At 56.6% G+C, this 23439-nt stretch overlaps 1 protein-coding gene across 12 annotated transcripts in view; it reads left to right on the plus strand.

The window, feature by feature from the left end:
* ADCY7 (adenylate cyclase 7) overlaps positions 1-23439 on the plus strand; it is a 60779-nt gene that overhangs the window by 12707 nt on the left and 24633 nt on the right. For 6 of the 12 annotated variants that reach the window (XM_067720069.1, XM_067720072.1, XM_067720071.1 and 3 more), the window contains 4 exons: positions 17285-17325; positions 19982-20419; positions 21769-21972; positions 23101-23262. In XM_067720069.1, coding sequence (XP_067576170.1) covers positions 20249-20419; positions 21769-21972; positions 23101-23262 — 537 coding nt within the window. In that variant the 5' untranslated portion in view covers positions 17285-17325; positions 19982-20248. Of the gene's footprint in view, positions 1-936; positions 1206-7229; positions 7325-17284; positions 17326-19981; positions 20420-21768; positions 21973-23100; positions 23263-23439 lie in introns of those variants that run through there. The other 6 variants (XM_067720070.1, XM_067720079.1, XM_067720080.1 and 3 more) reach the window with 4 other exon arrangements.

Below are 23439 nucleotides of genomic sequence, written 5' to 3' on the forward strand. Positions count from 1 at the left end.
GACCTCGGGCGACGGCCCCTGCCAAGGAGGGCGTAGTGGGATCTGGATCAGCCTGTCTCTAGGGAAGCCCTTCTTTGCTCCTGGGGAGGGTCATGATGTGAGTGGTTGAGAGAGCCTAGGCCATAGAGTCAGACAGACCTGAGTCTGAATTCTGGCTCTGCCTTTTTTTTTTTTTTAAAGCTGTGTGTGCTTGGGCAAGTGGGTAGCCTGAGTCTCAGTTTTCTCTTCTGTAGAATGGGCACAATAGCGGGACCTCCTCATGAGGCTGTCAGTGTTTAAAGAGTGATCCTGGGTGCGTTAGCCTGTGTGCACAGGTCCCGCCTGCTGGGACCTCGCAGTTGGTATGAGGGGTGAGGTGTCAAGTGCCGGGGGGCTGGGCCTCAGGGTGCAGCAGGTCAGCAGAGAAGAGTCTGCTTCCTCTGAGGAAAGAGCTGGAAGGGAGACCTGGGGAGGGCAGGACGTGCCAGCTGGGAAAATTGGACACCGTTCCCTACTTTGTTACTGAACAGTAGGGTTTACTGTCAGGATAGAAGGTGGAAGATGATCCCAGGTCCCCATGTCTCATGCTCAGAGGGCTCCCTGAGGACCAGGAGGTGCTTTCCCCCTCTGTTTTGGGAGGTCTGTGCGCCCTGCTTCCCAGTCCCTCCTAGTCTCCTGCCTCACCACTGAGCACCCCATGATCCCAGTGGGGAAACTGAGGCTCAGAGCCTTGTGTGAGTGGCGGAGCCAGGATGCGGCTCCCTGCCAGGCCGCTCTTGCTTCTAATTGCTCATTAGGGAGGCGTTTACTCCCTGCCTTCAGAAGCTGTCGCCGGGCTTCTCATGCAGGCTTTTGGTCCTTGTTTTGTTTGTTACTTCTTGAAAATGGTTCCAGCTTAAAGCTTCCAATTTCCATGAAGTCACTGGAGGCAGGAGCCTGGCCTGACAGCTCTGCCCCTCCTGTTGAGGGCTCTGTGTGGCTGGGAGAGCCCCACTGCACACCCGAGAGGCCCTGAGCTGAGGGTTGAACGTGAGGGTTTCTGCTGCTCCCACCGCCAGAGCAGGAAGCTGTGGGTCCCAGATGTGACTCACTCTCATTAGGTAGCTGGTGGAACGAGCCTTCACACGTGTGGGCCTGGACACTGGCCTAGGAGGGGCAGGCGGCGGCCACTTCCACGCTGGCCCTGACCCTGGCCCAGCTGCCGAGGGGCCCTGGAGGAGAGCCAGGTAATGTGGGGAGGGGAGCTGGGGCACCATGTGTCCTAGTGGCCTGGACCTGAGGGGACCGCTGGGCAGCGCCCCTCCTCCCCAGGCGGGCCTAGCCTGGGAGCGGATGGACAGGGTCTGGACTGGAGGTAGGGGAGGCTTTGGAGGCTGCTGGGCAGGCGGCAAGGTGGGGGGGCTTCTGGACGAGAAGGAGATGCCTTGTCACCGGCTTTTCCCGGCCTGACCAGAAGGTGCTGTTATGACTGTGGTGGTGTTTATTTGGCTTGGTCCACCTAGACTGCCGTGACTGTCTCTCAGGTGCCCGAGTTTCTTTGCAGGGTTGTAATTTTACATTTACAAGTACACTACTTTTCTCAATGAAAGTAAAAGTTAACTGGGGAAGTGCAACTGAATTTATGTTGTTAGATTGAAAAAGAATAAGCAAAAACCAAACCCTGAAAGTGATGCGTGCCCATGAGGCAAAGAACCGAGATGCCTCAAGAAAATGGAACAGCCTCTCTTTCCCTCCAAGTCCTCCTAGCCCAAGGCCCCGGGACCACCAGTGTGGACCATGGGGAGTGGGTCTTTCTGGATCTTTCTGCCCACTCATCCAGACACACGTGCACAGACACAGGGCGAAGCAGGCATCTCCTGTCCGTGTCATCACATGGGGTTCAGGACAGCTGGCCCTGGGGGCTTCCTTCCTGGCCAGCCCTGAGGGGAGGGGGAGGGGAGGGGGTTGGGAAAGCAGAGGCCTGGGCTGGGCCTCTGGGAGACAGAACCCCGGTCCGCAAGGCCTGGACGGGTGCCTGGAATGGCTGTGTGACTGTGGGCTGTCACCGGCTCTCTGCCACAGACGTGCAGGTGGACGATGTGAGGGGGTGACCAGACCAGCGTTTCTCGGGGTGGGGACCCTGCTCCTCGGACGGTTTAGCCTGGACGTGGGTGAACATGCTTCGCATGTAGGTATTCGTTTTCATACATTTCAGAAAAAAAATTTGGAAATAGGACATTGGATCTGTGACTTCATGCACGTATTTTTGCCTTGGACAAGGCCGAAGAAGACACAGAAATGAAACGGGTAGACTTAAGAGGAAGTATAGTGGGACTGGCTCCACAGGAAGTGCGGGCGTCCAGCGGGGCGCGGAGTCTGGAAGGCCCGTCTGAGCGCCCTCCGTTCTGACCAGGCTGCGGACCTCCCTGCTCCAGGTGGGCCCTGGGCTCCCTGGAGTTTTCCTGGGGCTCCTGGTGTAGGGGAGGGGACGCTCAGGTTGTGCACATTCTCTGCCCTCAGTGGGGAAGGTGTGAGCTCTGGCGGGGAAGTCGCCAGTGGTCATTCATCGAAAAGAAGTGACTGTTTACTGGCGGCCGTTTTCCCAGGGGTCGGGGGTGAGGGTGGTCTCACGGGGCCTCTTTGCCAGGAGTGGGTCTGGGGAGAGGCAGTCTTCCTATGGGCCCTATGGGGCTGGGGGCTGGCGCAGTGAGCCGGGGGTAGGGGTGGGGAACGGGGCAGGAGTGGGGCTTCCACACAAGCCAGAGGTGCTTCTCAAGAGGAGACAGAGGCCCAACTTGACATCACTTTGGGCATGTGCACCCTCCTTTACAGTTTGTAACTATTGGTCTAACCCATTCCCTGCCTCCCCGCCACCCTGTGTGGTAGTGTCGTCTGTCCCCAGTTGACGGAGGAGAAGCCCAAGGCCAGCAGGGCACCATCTCGTCCTGGGCCACACAGGGAGTCGGTCCCCGGGGGTGTCCACTTGCACACACCACCTCTCACGGAGAGCCGCCGCGTTCGAGGCCTGGGGCTGGGTAGGGATGCTGTGCCTTTGGGGAGGCTGGTGGGGGGCAGCACAGCTGAACAGGGGCTCTGGGTGGCTATGGAGGGCTGGTGCCGGGGAGCCTTCCTGGCGGAGGGTCTTGCCTGTCCCTGCTGCGGGGTGGCTGGGCTGAGTCAGGGCTCGCACCCCAGCTGGGCCGTGTGTTCTTGGACCCGTGCTCGAGTCCTGCCTCAGCGGGGAGGTGGATGACCCAGCCCTTTGCATTTTCCATGACTTGCCATCCCACCATTACCAGGGGTCATGAAGGGGTGGCCAGCGGCCTGTCCCTCACCTCTCTCCTCCTGTCCTGGGCACATCGCACTGAGCAGAAGGCAGCTTTCCACATCCCATTGCCCAGGCCAAGGGCAGTGCCTAACTCGCCCGGGAAAGTTCCAGGGCCCCCTGAGGGAGCAGGCAGAGTGGGTCACACTGGGCACCTGAGTCTGAGTGGCTGATTCTAGCCTTTTGTGGGGTCGGGTCTTAGGGATGAGAGGGAAGTGCTGATGGTGGACCTTTGGGGCGTTTACTGTCTTTAAAAGGGCCTATGTAGAAAGAGCTGGGAGTTAGTTTGGCTCAGTGAATGAGGCCTTGGCGTCTGAACAGTCGCCAGAGGAGCTGGGTCTTCCGGAGGTCGCCGCGTCCAGCCTGTCTCCAGGTAGAGCTGGGTGATGGCCTGGGTTCAGCCGCACTGTGCCTCTTCCCGGCAGCGTGTGAGATGAGCGAGGGGCTGAGCTAGTTTCTTGCATCTATAAAATGGGCTGCTCGTGCTACCCAACGTGCCAGGTAGTTGTAGGATTAAACAAAGGGACGTACGTGGTACGGCTGGCACAGAGAAGCCACTACCCAAGTGGAGGTGTTTGTCGTTACTGCCCCGTCCTGCCTTGGGTGGGAGGGTGGACCTCCCTAGGGAAGGGCGCCTCGGAGGTGAGGATGGGCAGGGCCAGCTGAGGGGTGTCACTGAGAGGCCTCCCTGGTAGCCGGTGGGCCTGGGGGTAATCACTGACTCTCTATTCCTCAGTTTCCTCATCTGTACGATGGCAGTGCCCAGGCAGGTTGCTGGGAAAGTTAAATGCGTGAAAAATGCTTCCCAGGCATCTGAGACCAGCAAGCCGAGGCCTAGAGGTCCCTGGCAGTGGCGAGCCCCCCAGCCTGTGTGTGTGGAATCCTGCCAGCCCCTCCAGGGGTCCTCCAGCTCTGCCCCCACCCTCCCCGCTGAGCCTGCTTGTGGAGTCTCCACTTGCCCACCTGTGGCTCCTGCCAACACCCCCCAAGGAGGGTGGCACGGTGCCCACCTGACAGCCGCTGGCATCTGGCTCAACCTGCCGCTGCCCACGCATTTCACAAGGGGCTGCGTCATGGCTGGGGCATTGCCCAGTCCCGGGCGCAGACCTGCTGGGCTGAAGCACCTCCATTCCCTGGGCTCCCCTTTCCTCATGCCCACACCCACCCCAAGCCTTCGGAGGAGGACAAGGTGTCGGGATGGGGCGGGGCGTGAGCCCTGGGCAGAGGTGGCCTCATTCCCTCTTCGGTTACCCTTCTCGCCGTGATGCCTGGGATGGTCGTTTCTCCCTGCACGTGCTGATCTCTGACGAGTGTATTTCACAGGCGTTTTCTGGGGCACTAAATGCTGTGCTGGGGGATAGACCTGAGCCCACCCTGTTGTGAAGATGGGGTGGGACAGCCCTGGAGAGGAGGCCCGTGGGGTTCCTGGGTTCCTCTTACACACATGTCAGTGAGTTCCTCCTGTCTGGTGTCACGTTTGAACCCCTTCTCCTGGCTTTTGCCCCCCTTGCCGTGTTGGCGAACCACCCGCCCGCCCCCGATTCTATGTCTCAGGCGCTCTGGGCCCACCCCCAGGCTTGGGCAGCAGGTCGGCTTGCCCCCTCTGCCCTTTGCCATGCATCCCCTCTGCTTAGAGTGCTTCCCCACCTCGAGCCCCCTTTTGCCTCGTGTCACCCCCTCGGGGTCCTCGGGCTCAGGAGAAGACGGGGTGCAAGTGTGTCTGCTCTACTCCCCCTTCCCCCTGGGCTCTGCTGGGGCACCAGGAACACCCTCCTCTTTGTGTCTCTGTCAGCCCACCCGCCTTGAGCTCTGAAAGGAGTTACCCTGCAGCTGTGCCTGAGGAAAAAGAAACAAACTGAGGCCTTTGTTGTGGGTGCCCTGGTCCTCAGGCGCGATCCTGGCCCCCAAGGCCCACCTTCTCTGCTTTCTTCTGAGCTGAGCTGGAGGTGATGGGGTGGATGACCCAGGGGGGACTCGTGCCCACTTGGGGGTGGCAGCGTGGCAGGCCTGGCTTTGGGGCGTCGTGAGGCCCCCGGGGGTGACGCCGTCAGTGGTGCCACTACCCGCCTTCAGGACCCAGAATCCCTGCCGGAGGCCTCTTTGTTTTCCAGGAATCCAGGCCTTCTTGCCCTTGGAAGTGGCTTAGTTCACTACCTCAGGGGCAGCTGACTTGGGTCGACGGTTCCTGGCGTCACTGGCTGGCCGAGCAGGGGGAGGCCCAGGATCCAGGGCTGCGCCTTTCTTGCACAGATGGGGAGACTGAGGCCCGGAGGGCTCCACAGCCCCGGGGCGAGTGCGCTTTCCTGGCCAGGGCTGTTCGGAGGCACATTTCCCTGGCCTCGCTCAGTGGGGGACGTGGATCTGGGGTGGTCGTCCTCTCCTCCTGGCCTCTCTCCTCATCTCTGCAGTAGTCAGGCTGACCCTATCCCTGCGCACCTCCCTGCTGTGCGGGCCAGGGACCTCCCGGGCCCGCCCACCCCTGCTGCCCAAGCCCTACTCCCTGGCCTCTCCTTCGGGCCCCATCCGCCTGGGGGAGGAGGTGCCCTTTGAATAAGTCGTCTGGAGGCGTTGCTTTAATGGGGTCCTGGGCTAATGGGGAAGTGTCCTCTTTTGAAATATTCAGACTCCCTGGAAGGGGTGCCTTAGTGCCAGGCAAGGCCTGGGACAGGGGCTGGCACCCCGGCATCCCTTTGTCAGACCCCGCTTTCTGAGCAGGGGACCAAGAGAAGAGAAGAGCTGCCTTTTGGGGGCTGACAGGAAGTGAGGCTGAGGCCCCTGGGACTCGCAGTGTGTCCCTCAGGTCTTTGTTGTTGAGGTCTTTGTTGTGGGTGCCCTAGTCCTCGGCCGTGTTCCTGCCCCCCAAGGCCCACCTCCTCTCTCTCTGTCTCTCCTGGGCCCGGCTGGAGATGATGGGGTGGGAGTGATGTCAGAGTTTCTCAGGCCCACCCCTCCTGTTTGGAGCCAGTTGGGGCGGACCCACGTAACAGCACTCTCTGTGTGCCAGCCTCTGTGTGAGGCCCTTGGGCATTCGGTACCATCACCAGTCCATTTTACAAATGAGAAAACCGAGGCCCAGAGAGGTTAATTAACGTGCCTCAGGTCACACAGCTCCTCTGATGTGGAGCTGGGGTTCTCGCCTGTTTGGTCTCAGAGCCTGTGCTCACAACCACTAGGCTGCCCGGCCAGAGGCTGGGCCCTCTCCCACCCTGGCATTTCTTTGCCTCGTGTGGCTTCTTTGGCACACGTGTCTTCCCTCCCCGCAACATGGGCTCCCAAGGGACCCTGCGTCCATCTTGTTTGCTTCAGCACTCCACCTGGTACCTGGCACGGGCAGGAGCCCAGTGGGCACCTGTTGGATGGCAGCGCGGGAGCCTTAGGCTGGGGCCTGTTTTCCTGTGGTAGAAACAACACAGCAAGGTTGGCCCCCTTCCATGTGCGAAGTTCCTGGATTTGTAAGGAGTTTTTTAGCCACGAGGTCATTTCACTGCCAGAACAGGCCGGGGAGTGGGGGAGTGTTTTCGTCCCCATCGCTCAGGTGAGAAATCGAGGCCTGAGCGGCAGGTGACGTGCCAAAGCTGAAGCAGATGGGACTAGGGACCCCAGGGTTGGGGGCCAGACCCTGCAGTTCAGGGCGGGCTGTATTTGACTCAGTTCGTGAATTTGGGGTTTGAGTGCCCGCTATGTGCCAGGCACTGTTGGGTCCTGAAAGCAGGGAGGCGCGTGGCCAGACATCGGCCTTGGTAGAGGCGTCACGTGATCGGGCAGCGACAGGCCAGGGGCCCTGTTCTGTGGTGGGAAGTGCAGGCACTGAGTCAAGGCTGGGCAGCCCTCCTGGAGGAGGTGGCAGCTCAGCCTGGCTCTCAAGGGCCGGTAGGAGTTTGCCAGGCAGAGGGGGTTTGGGGGTGGGGAGGTAGGCAGTGCTTTTAGACTGTCTGAGCCTGGAGACAAAAGGGTGGGGCTTGTTTGGGGAACCGAAATAAGTCAAATCACACAGCCGAGAAGAAGGTCTCAGGAAGCCCTGGAGGAGTTGGTTGGCTGGCGGTGAGCAGGACGGGGCTCGTTGTCTTTGGGGTCGCGGACAGGCGTGGGGAGCCCTGGTGGAAAATCCCAGGGGAGGCTTGGGTTTGGGGGGCATGTGGCTGCCGGAGACTGGCCTCCATCACGGCGACTTCCTGTGCCCGGCGGAGCCTGGAAGGAAGGGGAGCCCAAGCACAGCCGTGGGGAGGGGCTCCCGAGCCCCTGTGTTTGTGGCTCCGGAAGCCGGGCTTCTAGGGGTGCCGGGGAGGTCAGCTGGGGCTGCTTCCCCCGCAGAAGGGCTCTTCCGGGCTCTGGGCTGGGCTTTACCAGGCAGCCCTCCCGCCCTGTCCCCCATGTGCCCCTTTGACCTCACACAGTCCCCAGGAAGCCTTGGGGAAGGGGGGTCTTAGCATCTTGGGTTAGGGCCGGGCACTCTTGGTGGCTGGTGTGGCGGGAGTCCGAGGGAGGACCTCTTGGGGAGGCACTGGCTTTGGGAGCCAGACTAGGGAGACAGTGATGCCTCACGGGTGCTGGGGAGGCCACGGCCCCAACAGGGCCGGCTGACCTCTGCGTGGAGGTGCCTCTCCACGTGCCTTTCCCGCTGCCCTCTCTGTGGCTAGCTTCTCTGGTAGTCTCAGTGAGAAGGGGCCTCGCACACCCTGGGGGCCTTCCCTGCCCCTGGGGGAATCAGGCCCACAGAGGGCGAGAGACGGAGCGGGGCTGGACCTTAGGTCTCTGTCCCCCGCGCTGCTTTGCTTATGGCAGGTGGGGAGACTGAGGCAGGGGGCGCTTCGCAGCCCTGCGCGGGAGAGGCAGGAAGTACGACAGGAGGGTCTTTCCTGGTTGGTATTCAGTGCCTTTTCCCACTTTCTCTTCCCCAGGGCAGATTGCTTCCCCAGCTGAAAACTGCCCTAGGGCAGGGCCTCCTCCAGTCTTCCCCGAATGCTACCCTGAAGACCAAGGTCAGGGCTGGTCCCTGTGCGCCCACGCAGCCCAGCAGCCCAGCCCAGGGGAAGGTGGAGGCGGGGGAGTCGGGGCCCAGCTTGAGGGAGCTCCCAGGCTCTCAGAAAAGGGGCAGATCGTGGCCTCTGTGGGCCACAGTTGCCCAAGGAGTCTTCTTGGGGGAGGATCCCTGAGCCAAGTCTTGGAGATGCCAAAGTCAGCATTTCCCCAAGAGGATCCCTTAGAGATTTAATGCAAAAAGGGCCTCGTGAGCCAAAAAGACTGGGAAATGCTTAGCTGTGTTCATTAATTCAGCAGCTTGCTTTCCTGCAGGACTTCTCAGAACCTTGAATTTGCTAATGTGCACAGGGTATCTTTAGAGAAGGAGGAAGAGAATGCGAAGCCCAGCACTGCCTGTGACCAGAAACTGGCGTGCGTGTGGCTTTTCACGGCCCTGCTGTTGGGCAGGGCACACCTCAGGAAATGCAGACGCAGGGTTAGGAAGGAGTCTGGGCCTTGGAGTGGGCAGCTCTGAGTTTGAATCCCAGCCAGGAGGCTTTGGACGAGGAGCTTAGGATCCCAGAGTTGGTTCCCCTGGCTGGAAACAGAGGGAGAGCACCCTAACCCGCCCTGGGGGTCTGGATGCAAGGACCTTGCCTCTTCCCTTCAGGTGCTTGGAGGCTGATGGCAGGGGCGCCTCCCGTCGGGTTTCCTGCCCTCTGTCTCCCAGTTGGGTTCAGGGTGTGCAGAACGTGTCTGGAGGGCCGGGCGTTGTGTTTCCTCTCCTCTCCTCTCCACAACCCTAGAGGCCTTGGGGTGAGGACCCCGTGCTGCCTGGAAGCTCTCTCTGGCTCAGGCCCACCTTCCCGCTTTCCTTGACCCAGTGGACAGCTGCTCCCTTGAGGTCCAGCTAGGCTCTGCGTGGGTGTGTGAGCCCACGCGATGCTGATGCTGCTTGTACCCCAGAAAGCAGTCCCAAGGTGCTGACACTGCTGTATCCACCCCAGAGGCGAGGCCACTTCCAGAGCAGGGAGGGGGCCGGGGTGCCTTGACCTCTTTGGTGCTGAGGCTCAGGACAGAGTGGGCTGAAGGGGAAGGGGCAGGTTCTGGGCCCACCCACAGCCCTTGAGGCCCTTTCTGCCAACTTGGTAGTACTTGTCGTCTTGACCTGGTGTGTTGTGCCAGGTGCAGCCCCCTCCCCGCCCCCCGCCACCGTTCTCTGCTTGCATCACCTCCACTGAATCCCCTCAAAGCCCTGGGTGGTCTGAACGTTATTCTCCCTTTCTTTCAAATGAGGCAAGTGCGGCTCAAGGAGGATAAGTAACTTTTTCAGGGTCATGCGTCTTAGACCTGATGGACCTGGGGCTCGTTTTCCTTTTCTTCTTCTTTCGTTTATAGGCTCTATTTATTTTTTGTGTATTCACATACATATTTTATAAGTTTTTAAAAAAAGATTATTTATTTATTTTTGGCTGCGGTGGGTCTTTGTTGCTGTGCGCGGGCTTTCTCTAGTTGTGGCGAGCGGGGGCTACTTGAGGTGCGTGGGCGTCCCATTGCGGTGGCTTCTCTTGTTGCAGAGCACGGGCTCTAGGCACGCGGGCTCTAGAGCGCAGGCTCAGTAGTTGTGGCTCACAGGCTTAGTTGCTCTGCGGCATGTGGGATCTTCCCGGACCAGGGCTCAAACTCGTGTCCCCTGCATTGGCAGTTGGATTCTTAACCACTGTGCCACCAGGGAAGTCCCCACGTACCTATTTATATATGTACACACACACACACACATATACACACACACACACCGACAAACATGCCAGGAACACATCTTTCCATGTTAATAAACTTAGAGCGTCACTTCAGTGATCAGTCGCTTTATATTGCCCTTTGGGTTTTTCTGTTAGGGTCGTTATTTTTTACTTTATGTATTTATTTAAAAAACCCTTTATTGAGGTATGAGTGACGTACAAAAAGCTGTGCATTTTTATTGTATACAACTTCATAAGTGTGGCGATAAGTATACACCCGTGAAACCATCACCACAACCCATGCCATAAACCTGTCCCTCACAGCCTAAATTTTCCTCCCCACTTTTAGTTTATCATTATTATTTTTAAGATAAGAACACATAAAATCTACCGTCTTGAAAAAAATTTTTTAAAATATATTTTTATTTAGTTTTGGTTGCATTGGGTTTTTGTTGCTGCATGCGGGCTTTCTCTAGTTGCAGTGAGCTGGGGCTACTCTTCGTTGTGGTGAGTGGGCTTTTCATCGCAGTGGCTTCTCTTGTTGCAGAGCACAGGCTCTAGGTGCACGGGCTTCAGTAGTTGTGGCACGTGGGCTTCAGTAGTTGTGGCTCGCAGGCTCAGTAGTTGTGGCGCACGGGCTTAGTTGCACTGCAGCATGTGGGATCTTCCCGGACCAGGGATTGAACCCATGTCCCCTGTGTTGGCAGGCGGATTCTCAACCACTGCGCCACCAGGGAAGTCTCTTGAAAAAATTTTAAGTATATAATACAGTGTTGTTAAAGATAGGCACTCTGTATATGGTCGATCTTGTTTTTTCTACTGAAAACTTAAAAAAAATTGCATAAGCTACATTATAACAATAGAAATAGAAACTGAAAATGAGGAGGAGTAAGATTCGTTCACTCTGACAGAGCAGCAGTTTTGGTGTTTCTGTGTCCTGGTTCAGTCCTAATCCATCCTAGGCGTGACCTTCGCCATGTGGATTTTTCACAGGATGCCCTTCCACAGTGTGGTTCAGGCTGCTGCATCTTTTTGATAGCTGCGTTGTATTCCACTGTAAGAATGTATTGTGATTTATCTTCCCCAGACTGATACACATATTGTTTTCAATGTTTTGCAGTTACATATAGTGCTGCAATGAATAATTTTGTACATATGTCAAATTTCACACATGTGAAAGTGTTTATAGGGTAAATTACTTGATGTAGGTTTGCTAGGTCAAAAGGTGTGTGTTTGTATTAGTGAGTCTGTTAGATATGATGAAACTGCCTGCCCCAGACGTTGTGTTGAATCACACGCCCGCCAGGGGTGAGCGTGAGTGTCTGTTTCCCCCCGGCCTAGCCAACACAGATTTATGAAATGCTCTGATCTTTGCCAATTGGGTAGGTAGAAATGGTTTTCCATAGTAGTTTTAATTTGCATTTCTCTTGTTATGGGTGAGGTCAGCTTCTTTCCAAATATTTAAGAGATTTGTATTGTCTTTCTGTGAACTTTCTGTTCATCCTCTTCTCCCATTTTTCTACTGGGTTATTGTTCTTTTTGATTTGTAGGAACTCTTTACATACTAGGGAGATTAGCTCTTTAGGGAGATAAAAATTGCAAATGTCTCCATAATCTCTTGCTCGTCTTTTGATTTTGCTTTTGATAGTTTTTACTATGTAGAAAAAGAATTTTTAATTGTAATCGAATTTATCAGTCTTTTCATTGTGGCTTTTAGGTTTTGTGTCAGGTTAGAAAGGACTTACTCACTACAGCATTATATGAGAATTCTTTCATGGTTTCTTGCTCTTTGGAAATCATCCTGGTATAAATTATGCCTCCAGCTTTCTCTCCCTCCTCTGGGCTCTGCTGACTTTTTAAATAGGCAACTTAGCAGTGCAGAAGTTAAGACTTAAACCTAAATCTTTCTTGCTCTTTCCAGGACAGTGGCTACTCTGGGTTAAATCTTCTGTCACCAGCAGAACCACTGTCTGGGTGGGCCATGGGAAGCCCAGTGTTCTGCCATCTTGGGCAGAAGTAGCACCACATGAGGTCCCTGAAGGCCATCTAGACTTCCCCTTTCTGTTCTTTGTTATCGAGGGGAAAGGGATCAGGAATGAAACATGGGCATGAAAGTTTTCATTCTAAAGGGGGAGCCTAGTGAAGATAGTGCTTAAAGGAATGAATAACTAATGGTGGAATTTCAGGCAAGAGTTGGGGGAAGATATAGCTGTTCTTTCCAATATGGGAACCTGGTTGTTTAGTTGGTCAGTTAGTAAACATTGTTGCCTGAACACCTCCTGTGTGTAGAGCCATTTGCAGACACCTGGGGGAAGGGGGCACCAAGGTCTCTGCCTTCTGAAAACTTGTGCCTGGAGCTGAGTTTCCTCTTGACACATAGAAGGTGTTAGTGCACATCTGCTGAAGGAGTGAATGCGTGACTCTCTGTCAAGATGCGTGAATGAATAGATGAACTCTTCTAGGCAATTACTAACCATCATTAGAATTGGCGCAGGAGATGGCAAACTGGATTTATTATCCTTGGCGGCTGGAGCCTTGCGGGGGAGGGGTGACAAGGTATTTGTGTTTTAGAGGAGAGATTGACTAGGGTAATGCCTAATCCAGAGAAAGAGTGGAAGGGAGGATTTCAGGAGCAAAGAACAATTCCCTACCCCACCCCTGGAATGAGCCCTCTGGGGCCAGATGGCAACACGCAGGCTTTTCAGCTTTTCCTCAGTTCTCTTTGTTTTATGATTTAACCTCCGTTCCTAGCCCAGCCCAGAGCTGGGCCTCACAGGTTTGACATAACCATCTCCTTTGGCAGAGGGAAAACCGAGGCCCGGATCAGGTAGGGGTCACAGAACACGTTAGTGGCAGAGCTGGGACTGGAACACAGGTCTCTAGACCCCAAGACTGAGTGACAGCTTGTGGTCCCTAGAGGCTGGGGTAGAGTCAGCCTGGGAGTTCTTGGGGAGCAGGGCTGCCTGGGGGCACATGCTACTGGGGGCTTCGGCTTCTGCTCCTGCCTGGTGGCTTTGCAGACTGTCGCCAGGAGGTGGGGAGATAAAGTGGAAGGTTGTTAGGGCTCTGCCCCCTGTGCACCTCTGTCTCTCCTGTTTGGACCTCATGGTTGGGCTTCCTCAGCTCTAGGAATTGAGCCTTCCTTCTGGGTGCATTTGCTATTTTGTCCTCACAAACTTGGCCTGTTGGCCGTGGGGACCTGTGCCTCGCTCTCCCCCGAACTTGGGTATCAGCACCTCAGTTTACTGATGAGAAAACTGAGGCCCACTCCTATGGCCAAGGGTAGCAGAGCTGGCATTTGAACCCAGGCCTCCTCCCTCCAGGTACAGCTCACCTGCGGAAAGGTGTGATGCAGCAGGTACTTCCGGTTCTGGGGGAGACTGTTTTGTCTGTTTTCATCATCTTCTGCCCTAATGCCCGCCGCCCAGCCCCCTCAGCAAAGCCGCCCTGCCTGCTCTCTGCACCTTTCTGCCTGACTCAGGACTCGAGTTGGTTGGCTCATCCATCTGTCATCCCACAAGCCTCTGCCGGGGCCTCGCTGCAGGACACAGACGTAAATCCCACCACAATTTGGTGAGGCAGGTGCGGGGATGTTTGATAGACGTCTCGGAAGGCCTCCCGAGGGGCGCAGATGTCCAGGAGAGAATGGTATGGGGAGGGAGGTTAGGCCTCGGCACGACTAAGGCTTGGGGAGGCCCTTAGTCCCATGAGGTTTTCTGGGTGCCCCTAGGTGCCAGGCCGGGGCTGGTGGCTCTCCTTCACAGAGCTCTGGGTCTCCTGAGGGAGGTGGCATTAACATGAGTCCCTCAGCAAACAGAATGTCTGCCAGTGACCCAGCCCACCAGGCACTGGGCTGGCCTAGGGGGCAAGGCAGTGCTGGTGGGTTCCTGGCTGCAGCAGTGCGGTCACCTGGGCACGGCGTGGGTACAGGGTCCGGCCTGAGGGGCTCGAGTGGGCCCTCTCCTCTCCTCAGGCCTGCCTGCCTGCCCCGCTTCACACCCCGAGGCCCCACTTCCCCTTTCTGGGGCCACCAGGCCCTGTACAGCTCTGGGGCCTGCCAGGGCAGGGCCAGAGGAAGCCGGGCTGGGTTCCTGCCAGTATTGCTTGGGTGAGGAAGTGGGTATCCTGTCTGTGTCTGTGAAAGCTGGGGTGGGCTAGAACTCCCCCAGGGGTGTGGTAGGGCTGGGGGTGCTGCCAGATCAGCCAGTTCCGCTGGGGAAGGATTTCCTGAGCACCCCTGAGGGCCCCGTCCTGCATTCATAATTCGAGGTCCCAGCGCCCTATCTCCAGCAGCTCCTCTAGCTGAGGAACCTGGACCCCGCCTGTCAGTATTTGGCAAGAAGACCCCAGTCCTGTCTTGTTGCAGGGAAGGGAGAAGACGTTGTGTATGGGGTAGTTCAGAGGGCTTCCTGGAGGAAGAGGCCCTCCTGGATCTTGCTGGCTTCGAGGCGGCTCCCTGGCATGGCTGCCTCATCTTGCCCCTGGAAGGCAGAGGGAGGTACCTTGATGGAGTCCACTTTGCCCCCCACCCTCTGTCTGGGGCCTTGAAGGGGGAGGGCAGAAAGGGGCTGACATTTTGAGATGTTATGGGCTCTTTGAATGTCAGCATTGGGAGGGTGACGGGCAGGGCCCTGAGTGGCCTGTATTCAAATCCTCTCTCTTGCGCTTTGTGGCCTCAGGCAAGTAACTGAATCTCTCTTTGCCTCAGCTGCCACACCCAGAAAACAGGCACAGCAGTCTCCCCTCCAGGGCAGGGGTGCAGATTTAGAGACTACCGTGCCGGGTACACAGCAAGCAGTCAGTAGCTTTTGTGACGGTCTGTCCTGCTCAGTCACAGGCCCTGCGGCTGCGGGGAACTGAGTCCACCAGGATCGCTTGGGGGAAGAGATTGATTCCGCCGGTATCAGTTTCTACCTAAGTACATCCCTCCGCTCCCTAATTCCTCCCGCAGCCTTGAGCCCCCTGCTGCCCTGCTTAGTTTGGGACACGGTGACAGAGGTATGAGCTGGGGTGGGGATGGTGAAGGGTTCCCCTCGCTGGCTGGCGTCCCTCCAGAGGAGGTCTTAGCCAGGACTGGCTGCGTCTGCAGGGGCCCGCTCTCACCTTTGAGCTAACTTCTCCCGACTTGGACTCATCAAGGGGCCACGAGGGCTTTCTGGACACAGCAAACTGGGGCGGGAGGCCCAACATGGGCCTTGGGACTCTTGGTTGCAAGTGCCGGAAGCTCCCCTGGCTTCAGCTGGGAGGGGTATTGACTGTCCCTTGGAGGAAATATCTGGGGGTTGCCTGAGCCTCAGACAGAGCTGGATCTGGCGGCCCCAGCGGGTGTGTTCAGGGCTCTGTCTCTCATCGTTTCTCCGGGTGGGCTTCCTTCTCAGGTGGGCTGTCTACTGTGGTGGCTCAGGTGGTGCCAGCGGCTCCAGGCCGCGGGCAAAGGGAGCATCTTTTCCTCGTGGGCCAGCAAACGTCCCAAAGAGTAATCTCGCTGACATGGTTTTGGTCACATGTGCATCTTGAAACCAGTCACTGCGGCTTGGGAGAGACTGCGCTGATGAGCCAGACCTGGGTCATGTGGCCCCGGAACCAGGGCTGAGAGAGGGGGAGAGGACCGTGTCCAGCAGAAGCGGGAAACACCCTCCCAACTGGACCCTTGGGGTCCCCCTCCTCCGTGAGATGGGACTGCTCCCCTGCCAGAGTTATTGTGAGGTGTGAGTGATGGTGAGGCAGCCCTGGGAACCCAGCCTCTCCAGGTAAAAGGGCTCGATGTCTCTGCTCTTGGTGTCTTTGGAGTTCACAGAGGACCCGCGGGGTGTGGGTGAGGGAGTGACGGGGAGGCAGGGCCTGGCTTGACCTCAGGTCGGACTTACAGTCCGAGCAGCGCCCAGTGCTGGAGAAGACTGGCCCGAGAGGGGATGAGCTTCCCATCGCCGAGGCCTGCGAGCTGAGCTTGCGGCAACACTTGCTGGAGACCTGGCAGAGGGGTTCATCCAGGGCCTCATGGGGCCCTCCCAGTTATCAGCTGAGTTGGCAACTGGCAGAAGAACTGGAGATTGGACAGAGGGGCCTTGAAACCTGCCCTGACAGAGGGGCCTCTGGGTCTCCTCCTGGAGAGGAGCTGGCCTGTGCAGGTGCCTCTCGGTGCTGGGTTGTCTGCAGGAGGGAGAAGTGCGGCCCTTCCTCCCAGCCCTGCCTCGTTCTGCCAGAGCTGGACGGGGTCCCTGGGGGGCCTAGTCTCCGTGCCCAGTACTGCCCGTTGTCTGCCTCCTCTCCCGCCTGCCGTTGCCCAGGAAGTGGCCTAATTAGATCCCCAAGAGGAGTGTTTACCAGGCCTGAATTCCCAAGACTCTCGGAATCTTCCAACTAATCCCTCTCTCTCCATGCCTGGCTCAGCCCGGCTTTGTGTGCCTGGAAGGGCAGGTTGGCATCTGGGGTGAAAGGCTCCATGGTGTGTGTGTGTGTGTGTGTGTGTGTGTGTGTGTGTGCGTGTGTGCGCGCGCGCGCGTGCATGTGCGCGTGCACACGTGCACACACATGCACACTTGTGCATGTCCTGGCCACCCACAGCTCTGCTCTGGGGGCTTTGCCTGGGGGATGGAGCAGCTCTGGGGAGTTGCCTTGGCTCCTTGGAGTTTGGGGTTTCTCAGCCTGGCAGTCCCGGTGCACTGGTGTTTGCACCAGGCCGGAGAGACAGGCAGTGTTGTGTATACTTCTGACAACTGGTTCAGTCACTGGGACCTGCTGCTTCTGGAAGGAGCTCCATGGGGAAGCCTTTCTCATTTCAGTAAGACAGTGAGGCTGGGCCAAGGAGCCCTGGTTTGGTTTGGAAGCTGGCAGACTCAGGTTTGAATCCCAGCCCTTCTACCAACCAGCTCCAGCTGTGTAATCTTAGGCAAGGCACGCTCCCTCTCTGGGTTCAGTTTTGCATCTGGGAAATGGCTGTAACACCTTGGCCTTAGCAGGTTATGAAGGCGAGAGTGGAGGTGGATGTGCAGGCACCTGGCGTGACAGCATGACAGCTGTTTTACACGTGCCCTGGAGTGGGGGCTTCTCAGGGCAGGGACCTTACCTTGTTTCGTGACCCCTTTAGCACAGGGCTGGGCATATATGGCTAGTACTCAAAAAATGCCTCTTGTGGAACAAAGACTGGTGAGTATAGCTTTAGAGGTGGCAAACTAGTGGGCTGCGCTATGCAAATTTTATAAATTTTTAAAATTGAAGTAATGTTGATTTACAGTGCTGTGCAGATCTCTGCTGTGCAGCAAAGTGAGTCGGTTACACATATATTTATGTTCTTTTCCATTAGGTTTATCCCAGGAGATTGGATATAGTTCCCTGTGCTATACGGTAGGACCTTGTTGTTTATCCCTTCTAAATGTAATAGTTTGCATCTACCAAGCCCAAACTCCAGTGCATCCCTCTCCCTCCCCTCTCCCCCGGCAGCTACAAGTCTGATCTCTGTGTCTATGAGTCTGTTTCTGTTTTGTAGATACGTTCATTTGTGCCATGTTTTAGATTCCACATATAAGTGATATCATTTGGTATTTGTCTTTGTCTTTCTGACTTACTTCACTTAGCATGGTAATCTCTAGTTGCATCCATGTGGCTGCAGGTGACATTATTTCATCCTTTTTTATGGCTGAGTAGTATTCCATTGTACATATGCACCACATCTTCTTCATCCATCCATCCGTCGATGGGCATTCAGGTGTTTCCACGTTTTGGCTGTTGGCACCAAGCACATTTTAGAAATCAGCTGGCAACAGTTGGAAATCAGTATTTCACGTAGAAATCAGATTTGTAGCTTTTGTCCAAACACTTTGCACACTTTGGCGGTCCTGGCCCAACCCCCTCAGGGTTGCCTGGGTTAAACAGGTAGTTGCCAAGGCTTGTAGACACCTGCCTGGGCCCAGAAGGAGCAGAGGGGCCAGGACTCCAGGCAGACAGCCCCTTCCTCCCCCACCAAATATGTGGTTTTTCCATTTTGTTCCTGGGGTTTGAGGAACAGGAGCTCCCAGGTGGAATAGTGCCGCAGGTGACTCTCGATCCAAGGTGGCCCCAGGTTACTCAAGGCAGTTGGCACTCACTGGGGGACTTCACTCAGACTCTGGGATTCTGGGTGCCCTGCTATTTTGCCTTTGGGGGCTGTGGACCAACTTTCCTTCACAGCTTCCACCAGTGGCCATTTGCACCCTTTGTGACTGCCCTGAGCCTTCCCATGTCCACCTCCCTGCCCCCTGCCCTGTCCTGGTTCCTATTGCTGATGCAGGCCTGGAGGATGTTGGGGGCCTGGACTCCTGGTCCAGGGCTGCTCCCTTGACACAAGCTTCCTGCTGGGAATATGTCAGCCACCCCAAGCCCCAGTCGCTGCATCTAGGGATTGCACATTTTTTTGGTAACTTTCTCTCCCTGGAGACTGGGAGCCCTAGGGGGAGAGAGAGCTAGCCTGACACACAGGAGATATAATGGGCTTGGTGTGCCCTAGGCATGGTTAACGAGCTGTTTGGGAATAAACAAATGGGCAAATAAATGAATGGTGCTGGGGAAAGAGGGAGCCCCTCTGGGCTAAGCATTGCAAGCCTGGGGTCCGCTCTCAACTTTGTCATAAAGGGTCCACCGTGTTCTTCTCTGAGGTTCAGTTTCCTTATCTATGAAGCGAAGCTTGCAAGGTTCTTAAATTCTTGTCAGTGGGCCCTTTTAGAAAAATTCAGTCTTACGTGGAAGCTTAACATAACATGAATGCAAGGGGTATGCTCTGAGTGAAGCTGGCGTTAGTGTCTGAGACACAAGACTCACTGAGAAGTTCCAGTAATCGAGTGAGTGAGGTCTTTGCACAAGAACCATTGGAACAGAAGAAAGTCTGCGAACAGGCTTCACATGCATGGCCACCTGACTTAGGACAGAGGTGCGTCCACTAAAACTCTTGAAGGAAGGATGGCGGTTCCACGAAAGGCTGGTGGGGTAATTAGATATCCATTCAGAAAAAAGAAGCTTGGTCCCTGCCTCACACCATACACAGGAGTTCCTTGAGATGGATCGGAGACCTACATGTGAAAGTAAACTGTTCAAACTTCTAGAGCAGTGCCTTCCAGTAGAAGTTTCTGGATAATGGAAGGGCTCTATCTCTGTGCTGCCCAGTGTAATAAACGCTCGCTGTGTGGGCTGTTGAGCGCTTGAAATGTGACTGCTGTGGCTGAGGGGCTGACTTTTTTTTTTTTAATTTTCAAAATGTTTTAAATGTAATCATCAAGCTATTATTATACTCAAAAAAATTAAGTGTCATTTATTAACTTAATCCCACCTTCAGTTCACATTTAGATTTCACCAGCCGTTTCAACATTTTTTTTGTAGTTGCAGCTTTTAAAAATCAAAATCCAGGTAAAGTCCTTTCTATCGCATTGGGTTCGTAAGCCTTTTAGATTTATTTTATTCTGTAACACCCCCACTCTCTCTCGTGGTACTGACTGGTTAATAGTGGGTTATTTGTCCTGTAGGCCAGTAGTTTGCAAAGTGTGGACCAGCAGCTTCAGCAGCTTCTGGGAACATGTGAGAAATGCACGTTTCTTCTCAGGCCCCTTCCAGTCCTGCTGACACTGGGGATGCAGCCCCGTGATTTGCGGTTTAGCAAGCCCTCCAGGATCTCTCCTGGGTACCACTGTTGTTGACTAGCCCACGTCGTAGATTTGGCCGCCTCCTGCCACCATTTGTCTTCTCCACGTAGCCTCTATATGGGACTGAACTTTTAATTTCACTTTTAATAAACTTAAATTAAATTTTTGATAGTCACATGTGGCTAGTGGCTGCTGCATCGGACCGCGCAGTTCTCGGAAACACAGGAGACCAGCTTTATGACCTTGGGGTGGGCCAAGCTTTAAAGACTTAAAAGTTAGGTTTGGTTAAGGTTGATAAATCAGACCTGGGGCTATGAGGCCTGGCCTTGCTCTCGCCCGATGCCAGCCTTCCCAGTCCAGGTCAAATCTTGGTCTGCCTTGTGTCTCTGCAGAGCTGAGGACCCTGCGTGTCTGTTCATTCGGGCCTGGATGCAAAAGCAGATGCGGGCTCTGCAGTGAGCGAGGCCTGGCGGCTGGAGCAGTGCAGGCCCCGCGTGTCCATGGAGCTGCTGGCTGAGGGGACTCCTGCCCAGCTCCGCCTGCCTGGCTCGGAGAAACCAGAGGCCTAGGCGCACAGGGGTGGGTGTTGGCAGACAGATGCTCCCCAGGCTGCAGGGTTTCCTGCGTGGACTGCTGGGCGGGTGTGCCAGAGGTGGAGGATGCCGGCCAAGGGGCGCTACTTCCTCAACGAGGGCGAGGAGGGCCCCAACCACGACACGCTCTACGAGAAGTACCGCCTCACCAGCCAGCATGGGCCGCTGCTACTCACACTCCTGTTGGTGGCCATCACTGCCTGCGCCGTCCTCATCATCATCGCCTTCAGCTACGGGGTGAGTGGGGGCAGCCCGTGGGCGTTGGGGGCTTCCCTGGGCTCCGGGTCTCAGCTCTGATGCTTTGTACTTGTGAGGCCTTGGGCAAGTCATCACCTTCTTAAAGCCTGAGTTTCTGCATCTGTAAAGTGCTACGGAGCATATTTAGGCTGGAGGAAGACACATTTTTTATTTTAATTTTTAAGTCTGGGGTGGTTTTAGATGTTACATTAATTTGGCCCAATAAATTACCCTCACTTTTCTCCACAATGGACTTTGATTTTACTGAAGGCCTGTGTATCACCACTCCCACTTCCAGTACCGTGGCAGACATCATGCATCAATCCCAGCACTCTTTCTCACGGAGCCGGCCGGGGTGGGGGCGTGTGTGTCTCAGAATCCTTCTTAAGACAGCAGGCACCACTGATATTATCTCTGCCTTAGGCCTCGTCCTGCTCTAGCCATTACCTCTGCGTGGCTGTTGAGCCCTTGAAATGTGGCTAGTATGACTGAGGAACTGAATTTTCAATTTTATCTTTAATTGTTGGAAATTTAATTTTGAATAGCCACATGTGGCTAGTGGTGGCTGTATGGGACAGTAAAGTTCTAGAAGAAGACATCAGAGACTACAGACTGTTAACAGGGTGATATGTGTAAGGTGGCCAGCACCCAGTAGGTGCTCTGCCGGTGATGCCTGTATCTCTGTGGATGTAAACCCGAGGGCCTTTGTTTTGTCATCCGGCACAGAGTTACTGAGCACCCACTGGGTGCTGGCCCCAGATTAGTCTCTGTGCTCATGGAGCTTACGGGCCTCTGGGGGAAACCAGGTGCTGTCCACCTGTGAACGTCTTGCCTGTTACCTTCTCCCCACAGTGTCACGTTTCTGTACCTTTCCTTCCGCTCTTCCCCTGTCTGGGATGCCTTTGGTCATATTTCCTCATAAACATCCATTCATTCTTCATGAGTTAGGAGCACTGGCCTCTCCCCCAGGAGGCTTTGCACAACTTTGCTCCTGTGCTCTTGTACCTGTGCCCTGCAGGTGTGCACAGAGCTGCTGGGGACCCCGGGGGACGCCTGAGGGGGAGGGGTGGGGAGTGAGAACGTCGTAGGGCTGGGCCCCACAGGTGACTGGGGAAAGATGGTGGTGAAGGCACCCCTAGCAGAGGCAACAGCACAAAGCCTGAGGTAAGAAAGAACTTGATGTTTAGAGGCAGGATGGCCACCACCCACGTGGAGGAAGCAGCAAGTGACCTTGCTTAGGGCAGGCTGGACAGGCTAACCTGGCAGGCTTTCTGGAGGAGGTGGCACCCTGCTGAGGAAAGCTACCGCATTTCTGTGTGTGTTCTCCCCCCGCCCCCTCCCCCCCCCAGGACCCCTCCAGACACCAGGCTGTCCTGGGGACGGCGTTCTTCACGCTTGCCGTGTTTGTGGCTCTCTACGCGCTCGTGTATGTTGAGTGCCTCGTCCGCCGGTGGCTCAGGGCCTCGGCGCTACTCATCTGGGCCTGCCTTGTGACGCTGGGCTACGTGCTGGTGTTTGACTCATGGATGAAGGAGGCCTGTGACTGGGAGCAGGTAACAGGGCAGGGGACCCTGGCGCCCCTGGGGGCTGGGGGCTGCCAGCCAGCTGTGCACTCTGGGCATCAGATCCCTTCTGGAGACCGGCCGCATTGGGTGTGCCAGCCACGGGCCCCTCCCTCTCTCCGGGCTGTGGTTCTGTGACTGAGATGGGCCCTGGGCTGATCTTGTTCTCTCAGGCCTGTGCTGATGAGATGGGGGTGAGGTGGGAGAAGAGTGTCCACTTGAATGTCTGGCTGTGCTCTTTCTGGAAATGACACATTTCCAGCTCAAAGAGGCAAAAAGGCACGAAGTGGCTCACGTGCCGGGAGGGGCCCAGGGCTTGGTCCGCGGCTTCAGCAGGAAGGCCAGGTCCCGAGTTCTCCCGGCTCTGCTTGCCTCTGTGCTCTTTCATTCCCTGTCAGGCCACCCCCAGCTCGGGACAGAGGTGCCTGCGGCACCTCCGGGCTGCCCGTCCACCAGCCTACCCAGGCCAGCTGAAAGAGACAGCCCTTTCTCAACCAGCTTGAGCTGCGCTGGCTGGCCTGGGGCATGGGCCCAGCCCTGGACGGTCATTGTCACCGGGGAGGGGGGCGGCTCTGACCACTGGGGCTGGGTCCTGTGACTGGGGTGGGGTGAGGCTCGGGCAAGCCATGCAGGTGGGAAGCTCGGGGGAGGGTGCCGTTCCCAGCAGGGGTGGGAGCGGGCGGGGTGGGCGGGGTGGGGGGGGTGGGGAGCAGCAGGGGCCAGCTCAGAGCGTGGGCGGGGCCGGTGAGCTGGGCTGCTGGGGGTGGCAGTAGTTACCATTCCTGCGGAGGGAGGGCCGTGGGCAGTGGGCACCAGGCGAGAGCTCGCTGGGTCACGAGGGCGGCGGAGGCGCAGCCTCAGCCCCAGACGGTAAATAGCTTGTAGGAGATGATGCTGGCTGGGCATCGTTTTCTCCTTCTATCCTGTGTCTGTCGCTGCCTCTCGCCACACAGGGTGGGGGAAGGGGCCGACCTGAGGGCCGAGGGCGCGGGGAGGGGGGCGTAGCCTCAGAGTTCAGGCTTCCAGGGCCATCCCCACGAGCTGGGGCTGCGAGTGACCCCAGCTGGGCCCCGGGCGGGGGCGGCGTGGTGGCCGCGCTCACGACGCCTCTGTGTGCAGGTGCCCTTCTTCCTGTTCGTGGTCTTCGTGGTGTACACACTGCTGCCCTTCAGCACGCGGGGTGCCGTCGTGGCCGGGGTTGTCTCCAGCACCTCCCACCTCCTGGTGCTCGGCGCTCTGATGGGGGCCTTCACCACGCCCAGCGTCCGGGTAGGGCTGCAGGTGAGGGGCGTGTGGGTCTGGGCGCGGGGGCCGGCTAAGGCCTTGGGTGGGGCTTTGGTTTGGGCCGAGGGCAGCCAAGGCTGGAGCGGGTGAGTTGGAGGCCTTGGAGACAGAGGTGTTTGCCGACGGGTGGCCTCGAGGCCGGGCTTCGTCCAAGTAGGCAGGTGCCCTGCCCTG

The sequence above is a fragment of the Pseudorca crassidens genome, chromosome 20, assembly GCF_039906515.1.
Source record: "Pseudorca crassidens isolate mPseCra1 chromosome 20, mPseCra1.hap1, whole genome shotgun sequence".
Lineage (NCBI taxonomy): Eukaryota > Metazoa > Chordata > Mammalia > Artiodactyla > Delphinidae > Pseudorca > Pseudorca crassidens.